The sequence below is a fragment of the Halyomorpha halys genome, unplaced genomic scaffold, assembly GCF_000696795.3.
Source record: "Halyomorpha halys isolate HHAL.00 unplaced genomic scaffold, Hhal_1.1 Scaffold1878.1, whole genome shotgun sequence".
NCBI lineage: Eukaryota > Metazoa > Arthropoda > Insecta > Hemiptera > Pentatomidae > Halyomorpha > Halyomorpha halys.
Genome location: NW_027110726.1, coordinates 121,451 through 131,309, shown reverse-complemented (window position 1 = coordinate 131,309; position 9,859 = coordinate 121,451). Strand labels below are relative to the sequence as shown.

Sequence of the window (9,859 nt, the reverse complement as noted above, 5' to 3'; positions counted from 1 at the left end):
CAGTTAACAAGCAAGAGTAATCATTTTCGCGGGGTGGGGTGTGAGAGTGAGTGATGGGGGAAGCATCTCGGCGAGTTCACCTGATTGGCTTTACCAGTTTAGGATTGTAAGAACCAGTTTTGCTATTAAATATAATATTAAAATTAAATACATTAGTACAATACAAATAAGGATTCATTTTTTCCCTCGTTAATGCAAATATAAATTGACTAGGACTGAGAAGAAAATCATTTGATCCTCAGGGAAATTTAGATTGTACTCAGAAGAAGCAATATTTACTTTTATTTTATTAACTATTCTTTCCTTGTTTAAATAAAGAGCTAAAGTAAATGGTTCTTACATCATCCTCATATTTTATTCGGTTCATGCCATAGGCGTAGGCAGGATTTCGCCAAGGAGGGAACAGACCTCAGCACATTACACACACATGCATATATACACGTATATGAAGGATATGTAATCCCGCATTATTCCAAAAAATACTATCACCATTTTATTTCTACTTCATAAAATTTTACTTTTAAAATTTTTATTAACAATAATCACAATAATTAAAGTAAATGAAACTTGAAAATCGAGCACAAACTTAATTATTGTGCATAAGTACATACAATAAATACAAAGAATTATAAGGTGGTAAAGAAGTTTTCTATGAGAGCATCAGCCTTCTGGGATTGCTGGCCAAAATATTAACCACCTCCTCTTCCAAATTCCTCTTCTTTGATTTATTTTCAACAAACATTTTGAGATTATTAAAATGGCAAACTGTAAGTTATAATAGGAAGAATGGAATATAAAAAATGTTTTTTATTCATTCCCCCATTATGTTAGAGGTATGTGACAAATAATTGGGCTCATTGAATCTTACCTTTTTACTGAAGAATTGACGTATTTTGAAGAATATTTCGTCGCTTGGAAGGTGTGGTTGTGATCTTGTGATCCGCGGAGATGTCAATTCAACAATATTACCTTTCTATTTTAGCATGTTTCCAGAAATAAACAATTTATTAAATCAGTTCGATATTTACTTTCTTTTTTATCTTTCTTGGTTCTCGCAAAGTCTGGGGGGGGGGGAGGTGCGGCTTCCCCTCCCCTCCTCACCCCATGCTCCCCCCGTGCTCCCCTTTGCCTGCTCATAGTGCATGCTCTACATCAGATAACGTTTAGAGTTATTTGCTCCTTTAAGTGAAAAACTTCTGCCAAGTACATTAAGCAGTATTAATTTGTATATTTACCTTGGTTTCTTGATGTTTAAAAGCTAAAAAATGAGTGAAAATATTCGTTCCTGAAGAAAATATCGATGGCTTACTTAATACTGTGCTATGTACATTTCAACTCACTTTAAAAACAATACAATTAAGGGTTCTATCCTTCAGGAAAATGACACATTGTCAATTTATTTAAAAAAAAAAAAGGAGGAATCTTAATTAGTGTTATTCGTAAAGCTAGTGGAAATGTACTTAGCACCGTAGTGAAGTAAGCCATCGATGTATAATTCTTCATTACCTGTATAAACAGAAAGATTTCATGCCATTGGCTGTGAGGATGCGAAAGAGGGATAACTGTATTGTAAGGAAAATTTCATCTGTGAGTTTTTGAGTGTGAGTGACTTTTTATTATTTACTGTTATTGTTGTTGTTATTTCATAATATCTATTTTCGTCTTTTTTTACACCCTTTCCTTTCCATTTCTGGCATACAGGGTGTGGCTGCAGAAGGGTAGTGGCGAGCTTGGCTTGCGCATGCCACTACTGCCAAAAATAAACGATTTATTTTTTAATTATCTTATCATATACGATGTAGGGGATGTCTTCAGTTTTTATGGTAACACACAATTTTTAAATGATTTACTAAGGTGCAGCCTAGCACTGGGATGAGCACTGTACTGGTAAAGTACCGTACTGGGATGAGCACCGTACCTTTTCCACTTTTTTTCCGATCCCTCTAACATAGAAAAAACAATTAATTAGCGAATACTTTATTATGTGAAAAAGGGATAAATCATATTGGGTATTACCTTTTACTATCTTTGGTATTTTAAGGTTACCTCTTGTGTTTATTTATTATTTGTGAAATGGCGATTCTAAATGGTACTATTTTTTAAAATCCGGAGGTGAGGGGCCTCCTCATGTTGATTCCCATAGAAGATATAGAAAATAAAATCATTAATTATTAAAGACAATAGATAATGGTAAAATAATAAGAAAACAGTCAGAAGTCGAAAAGAAGTGTGGGAGAGGGGGACGGGGTGCATTAGAAGATGGAGTTATAAGGTGATGTTGATAGGGTTTTTGGAACCTTTCCTGCTCCGCCACCTCGCAGGAAGGGGGGATGGGGTGATAGATTGGAATACTGGATTGAAGGGAGCAGGGAGACTTTCAAAGAGTTTGATGTGTCTCCGTGTGGTGTGTTGTACAGTTTCTAGCTCTAGTTAGTTGTGAATGTGCGTCATGTTCCTCGGCAAATCTTTTGTAGTGTGCTGTTCTGGTATTGTTGTAGTGATTTCAGGGTTGTTGGGTAGGGATAATGTAGTAGTGGTGCACCGTGGAGGAGTGATCGTTGTAATATTACTTTGTAAATGAGTAATTTGACTCTGAGTGATAGCCCTGGTGAGTAGATGAGATGTTTGAGTTGGTTTGATGTTGACTTGACGATCTGTATTCTGTTTTGTATGCGCGGTGGCAGGGCAGGAAAGGTTCCAAAAACCCTATCAACATCACCTTATAACTCCTTCTTCACATGCACCCCCCACTTCTTTTCGACTTCTGACTGTTTTTCTTATTATTTTTATCATTATCTATTGCCTTTAATATTAACTGTTTTATTTCTCTCATCTATGCGTAAATAAATATTAGGAGGCCCCTCACCTCCGGATTCTTTTTTACCAGTAGGACCATATAGAATGGAAAATTCACAATAAATAGATAAGTATTGCACCTTAACCTTACAATACCACAGGTAGAAAAATGTAATACTCAACCTGATTTATGTTTTTCCATACATAAAGGATCCAATAATTTATTGTTTTTATTCTGTTATAGAGAGATCGGAAAAAAAAGTAAATGGAATCCCTCTCGATAACCTTGCTCGGTGTCCTGATATGGCAGTGCAATCAGCCACTACTGTTTCAGGGACTCTACAGGTGGAGCACCGGGGATCGATATTCTTTTCACCAATACTGAATACATTGAAGGTCCAAAGCTATAGTGGCGTGATTTTTTATTTGTAGAATTGATTGGACACTATTGACATTATTAACCTAATGAGAAATTGTAGGGTTGGAATAATTAAAAATTATATTGATCTCTGAGAGTATAATGTACTTAGACTGACAAGGTCAACTCCATTACTCTCAGTATACAAGAAGTAAGAAGAAAAAGATGAAGGTATGTCTCGGTATACCACATAACTCTGCATAAAGATTGTGAGAATGTTCAAGTGAGGCATCAGTCACTTCCACTAGAAAAGAAGTAGATTTAGGCCAGAGATTGGCTCTGGCCCTTTATGGACTAAATATCGGGGGCGCCGAGACCTCAAATACCCAGCAACATTGACTAATTATAAAGGAGTAGTTGTGGGTATCCTGAAATGCATCCTCTTTGTTGGAGTCAGAATCTCTCTCTCAGGCAGAAAATTAGGTTGAGGGGGTGGCTCTGCTGCGCGTCACTTGATCTTTTGGAACAGAGTAATAAGAGGCAGTTAAGGTGTTAACAAGGGGAATACCTATCGACCTCCTCCAACAGGAAGATTATTACCGATAGAAGGTGAAGAGGGAAGTCTTGTGGATCTACCGGAGAAACACCGAGTGGCGATTGAAAATCTGAAAAGAGAATATTTTAATTTTAAGAAGGGTAAATTTATTCTTATTGCACATTAGTAAGATATCAGTTTGTTGTGAGGAGGGATTGAGTGTGTAAGGGGCTGTGCTACTAACTCCAAGGATCGGGCATGAATTCGGCTGTGGCAAATAATTGTTTATTCTGTTACTGTAGCTGTGTGTCAACCATGTGAGTACAAGAGTCTCTCCGGGAGGACGGTCACCAGCCTCTATTAAGTGGCTCCCCTTGAATCTTGATCTTGAACAAATCACCCCCTTGTCCAACCGTTGTTCAAGAGAGAAGTACTTTCTTACAGTATAATGAACCCCTGAACCTTCATGATTTATACCAATTCACATTATTTATATATATGAATCAATGTAAACATTAAGATATTCCTATTTGTTTTGTTGATGTGTTTTATACTTATTCATCTAATAACAGTATTTTTACATCGGGTTTCGTTCACAAAATTACCCATAAAAACAATGGTACCAAGGACTTATACATGTCACTGAATTTTTTGTTGGCACTGAACAGATAGTGGGTTAATATATCCCACCCTCTATCTACTAACATAAATTTCTTATAAGTAATTGATTAACCAACGACCTTTTTCATTATAATCAAAGCTTAATAATTTAATAGTAACTTCCAGGTTTTTTTTTCAATTAAATAAAAATGATGATTGATTGTTGTTATTATTAAAAAAAAATTGTATATAATTTTTTTTTTTGTAAATGTTAACGTACATTACATTAAAAATCAGTTGTTACTCCACTTGTATCCGTTGTTCTTTAGACTCCGACATAAATCAAAATGCTTTTCAAAAACTGCTTTCAAAAAAGGATCTATCTGCTCTGATATCTGTTGGAGTAGACCTCGAGACCATCCATCCAGCGACGTGACGCCATCTCGCGTCACTAATACCACTGAATAAATACCGGCCAGAGAGGCATCGTAGGTCGCAAAACAACTCTTCGTTACGACCCTTGGTCCACCAGCAGTTGGCCAAGAACTAGTAGTTTCTATTCGTCCTTTGAATGTAACTTCCACTAAGTTGTCTCTGTAACATAAAAATTATTTACTTACAGAGTTAGCTATAAATGTCTCAATAAAATAATGAAAATGTCTTATGTTCTTATAATTTATCTGAAATAATGGATATTTTTTGCACAAAGTAATTCAAATCAGGCGTTGTGTGCAACTAATTAACTTACATTGGGTAATTTAAACATATTTCGATACAAAAAAATTACTTGGGAAGGACTCAAAAGTATTCTACTACACTACATTGTAGGAAAATAAAAATTAAATTATATCCTAACATTTCTAGTGATATTAGACTTTCAAAATTCCACATTTTTTTTTTTCATTTTCCCATGTTCTTTCCACATTTTTTTTTTTCATTTTCCCATGTTCTTATGTTATAAATACAATAAGCCAAACTTTTATTATATACATATTATTTACAGACGATAAAAAACGTCAAATTATTATAATATTGTATTTTTTATTGAAGGGAGCGCGGTGGCACTGTTGTAAGGAACGATGCTACTAACTCCAAGGACTCAGATTCGAATCAGGCTTGGCAGAAAATTTTTTTCTGTTACACTGTAGTGGTGAGTCAACCCTGTGGCTTCATAGCCTCGGTCGAGCGCGATTCCGACCAAACACCTCCTTGCACAACCGCCGGTCTAGTAACAGTACTTGCAAAGTACTGAACCCCTGACCTTTCATGGGTTGTAGTGGTACATATTGTAATTTAATATTTTATTTAACTCGAAAAAAATCCATATTTTTATATATAGCTTTAATTAATAAAAATAAATTGAAAGCTTTCTTTCATTGTCAATTTCAAATTATCAAAATAAAAGTCACCAGAATAAAATATGGTAAACGATTGAATTCTGAAAATTAAATACCTACTTTTTTTTTCCGAATTCATTCACATGCAACACATCCATTTTTAAGTTGAGATGGGTTATTTATACTTCAACACAACATTGTTATTGATTTCACATTATTTTATGTCACGGTCTCGGAAGCCATTAACAGGTGAGAAATCCATAATACTCCTAACATAAATCCATAACATCCTTTAATCCAGTATTCCAATCTATCACCCCATCCCTCTTTCTTGTGAGGTGGCAGGGCAAGAAAGGTTCCAAAAACCCCATTAACATCACCTTATAACTCCTTCTTCTGATACACCTACTCCCCCTCCCCCACACTTCTCTTCGACTTCTGGCTTTTTTTTATCATTATCTATTGTCTTTAATTATAACTGTTTTTTTATTTATATCTCCTATGCGAAAATCAACATGGGGAGGCCTCTCACCTCCGGATTCTTTCTTTACTAGTAGGGCTATATAGAATGGACATTTCACAATTAACAGATAAGTATTATAGGTAACCTTAAAATACCAAAGGTAGTAAAGGTAATATTCAACATGATTTATTCTTTTTTCCCATAATAAAGCATCCACTAATTTATTGTTTTTTCTGTTTTATAGGGATCAGAAAAACTATAAAAATAAAACATAATAATAAAATTATTGCTTAACATTTTAGTGATATTAGACTAGGTAAAAATTCCACATTTTTCTTTATTTCGTGATTGTACTTCAGCGATACATTCATTAAATAAATATAATTGACAACAATTAATTTAATTAAATTATTAATTAAAATTAATAAATTGTATTTTATACTTAATAAATATTTATCAAAATCTTGAAAACAACATCAAAGAATAAGAAGAAAGTTTGAATGTCCTATTTTATTGTCGATTATTATAAAGTCGCCGAAATAAAAAAATTGTAGACGACTGATTTGGGAAAATTTCTCTTGTTTTTCATTTATTTCTCAATATCTTTAAAATTATCATTTGAAAGAAAATAGTTATAAATTACTATGTCGCATTCAACTGGTTTCAATTTGGGTTCTAATAGACATTTGTTTATCTAAATAACGAAATATAAAGATAAATTCATAAATTAATTAGTTCATTTATTTCTAACTCACAAATTGTCTGTTTGTAATCAAATTTAAACTAGTAATATTCATGATACATTAGTTTATAATGACTATCAACAAAGGAATATTAGTTTCCAAGATATTTTCCAAATTACATATACTAAGTGTTAATTTCTAGTCAATTAGATATTATACATTTTCGAAATAAAATATTTCAGGAACTTTTAAACGTAAAGAGCTTCATCTCAAATGTTAACAAATTCACTAGACTTAATAAATCAAATTTATCAATTACTTCAATTTATAAAAGAAAAAAAATGTCAATATCTACTTTATTTTATAAAACCAACGAGGCTATTCATTTTAATGCTCTTATTTTAATGAATTACGAGTTGAATGTGTTTATTATTTTGTTTTCGAGTTGAATAGACTATTATTTATTGAGAAAGGCTGTATTTCATGACATCACAATATGATTCATTGTAGCAGACCAAGAACGTTTATTATTCATAGCAAAGTTTATTGCCATACACGGTAATAAAAATATTGTGTTGGTGCATACCCTCATAAAAACCCTGTAAACTAATACATCATAGTAGAATTATAATAATGTTTAATTTGTAGTTCTAAAATATGTTTCATTGTAATATATTGTATTATAGCTTTTCAAATAAATGGATCAAAACAACAACATTGTGTAATTAAAAATAAAATTTAATAAAAAAAGTTTTGTTTTCTTAATTTTATTTATGGTCTATATAATAACATGTTTTGAACTAATCTTGCAGAAAATGCAATTTGTTTTATATAAAGCTTAATTTATTTCAATCAATTATACTATTTAGGATAAGATAAAAAATGTACATCTATCGCAATAAGGCGACCGAAAAAACTGTTGGAAAATTAAATTATACTAATTTTGTTTACTTTTAACTCAGTGCTACAACATAACAAAAATTATTACTAGCAAATTTTTAAGAGTATAGTTAATTTGTTATTATTTGAGCCTTGATAAAGCCACTTTACGTTCAATAGATCCCGAGATAAAGGTTTTCTAAAACATATAATTTATAAATAACTAGAAATCAGCACTCCTTCGTTGTTAATCATTATAAACTAATTTCTAATCAACATGAATAATTTTAATTTTATTACAAGTGTGTTCAAGATAAATTTAATGAATAAAATTAAAAAAAGTTGTTGAAAATTGAAAATTTTATTGCCGATTATAAAAATGTGTCGTGGTTTTGGTCCAGTCCTTAAAAATGCCAACAAGAAGTGAATAAAAATCATTTTAAGGTAGTTATTTGATATTTTGACACTGCGGTCTGTTTTTTAATATTTTTACAGAAGCTAAGTGAAATTAATTTAAAAAATATATATTTTGTGTATAGTGTTTTATTTTCGTGTTCGAGACAGATTTTTCTTGTTTAATTATAAGTTTTTTTTTACATTTAGTTGCAACAAATATTTATTAATTCACATTACATTTTGGACAATCTGGCCATATTCAAGGAGAATCTTGATTTTAGTTTCACAACCTCAAATTTATTAAAATTATTTGTATGCTACTATGCCGAGATCACATGTATTGAGGTCAAAAACTAAATTTCATACTATTGCAGTTAAATATAAACTATATTTTATTCCACTACCATTAAACTAAAGTATACTGTGTATAAGTTAAATAATATTGGAATAACAGAATTGGCATAGAATAGAATTTATATTTAAATGTTACAGTGAAGAATATAGGTTAATTTTGACTTCGCATTTCCCCTGGACCTGCAAATGTTACTGATAAACGTGAGGCTGTGAAATTAAAATTAAAATTGTCCTTGATTATGACTGGGTTAGCCGAAAAGTTGGACAAGACAGGAATAAATAAATATTTTCTTCATGGATAAATTTGGTTATGATTCGAAAAAAAAAATTGTATTTTACCGGTGGTTAAAACAGCTTTTAATAAAAAGCTTTTAAGACGCTTTTATATTACGCTAATACTTTTTTTAAAAATAATGATTACTCTTTCTGTTCTTCTCTTTAAATTTCGGTTGTTACCCTGTTAATCATCATTCTTGGTCATCTATTTATCTGTTTTATGAAACAGGCATAGATAATCGAAAATCTATGAAAATTGAAGGTACAGTTGGTTTTGAATAAAACTAGTTGGAACTTTTAATAATATCTCAAAATTACTTAGTTATATAGTTAAATACAATGTTTGAATTAAAAAAATATATGTATTATTAATCGGCTAGGTTACCTTGCACTGATTCTTGGTTTTTCCACATTTTTCCCGGGCCCTGTTAGGTTCCAACCATCTAAGTGCATTTTGCCGAACTTGAAGCTAGCAGTGACTTCGACAGCATCCTTTAAAGGTCTCATCCAGGCAGATCCTACCCTCTCGAGGCTCGACATGTCCGCCAACATCGGTCTCGTCAGGAGGAATCCTCCGATCGTTAGAGGATCATCCAAGGCCACGTATTCGTCTCCGCTCTTGAGCACTTTCAAGTTGTACTCTTCCACGGCATCGTCGAGATATTCGCTGATATTGTACCGATATTGCGAGTCGGTGACAGCTAAGAAGCAGAACGATATTATAAGCAGCTTCATGACTGTCGTTGCTGAGAGTCACGATGCAACGACTCAATTACTAATTGTCGCCTTAACTATTCCAATAGAAACTTATGCAACGTAATTTAAGGCTGTCCTTGTTAACCAATTTCACTGATCAATTCGAACACGTTCGGGATTGTATCACTTATGTTATTTACAGTACCACTTCGTTTCACAATGCAATAAGACCGTTTGACTTTATAACGCAATTTCCATATCGCAGCATATCTTTAAATAGAAGTTGATGAACTCCACATAATACAAAAAAAAAATGCAGTTCCGATTTACAAACACAGTGGTTCAGTTAATAATAAAATTAGAATACCGCTCAATTTTGTTTAAATTTCTTCACTTTAGTAACATCTAAATCTTAATTTCCGAAAATATTTCATGCAACATTTTGTACTCGGATCTGTTTAACAGGAATAAGAGGGGTATTATTCT

At 32.4% G+C, this 9,859-nt stretch overlaps 1 protein-coding gene across 1 annotated transcript; it reads right to left on the bottom strand.

Annotated features, from left to right (window-relative positions):
• Positions 1 to 4,499: 4,499 nt before the first annotated feature.
• Positions 4,500 to 9,461, bottom strand: LOC106690807 (uncharacterized). The gene is made up of 2 exons (XM_014436384.3): positions 9,063 to 9,461; positions 4,500 to 4,883 (listed from the first exon to the last, which is right to left on the bottom strand). Exons 1-2 carry the CDS (start codon positions 9,410 to 9,412, stop codon positions 4,583 to 4,585), a joined length of 651 nt encoding a protein of 216 aa, XP_014291870.1. The 5' UTR covers positions 9,413 to 9,461; the 3' UTR covers positions 4,500 to 4,582.
• Positions 9,462 to 9,859: the final 398 nt, after the last annotated feature.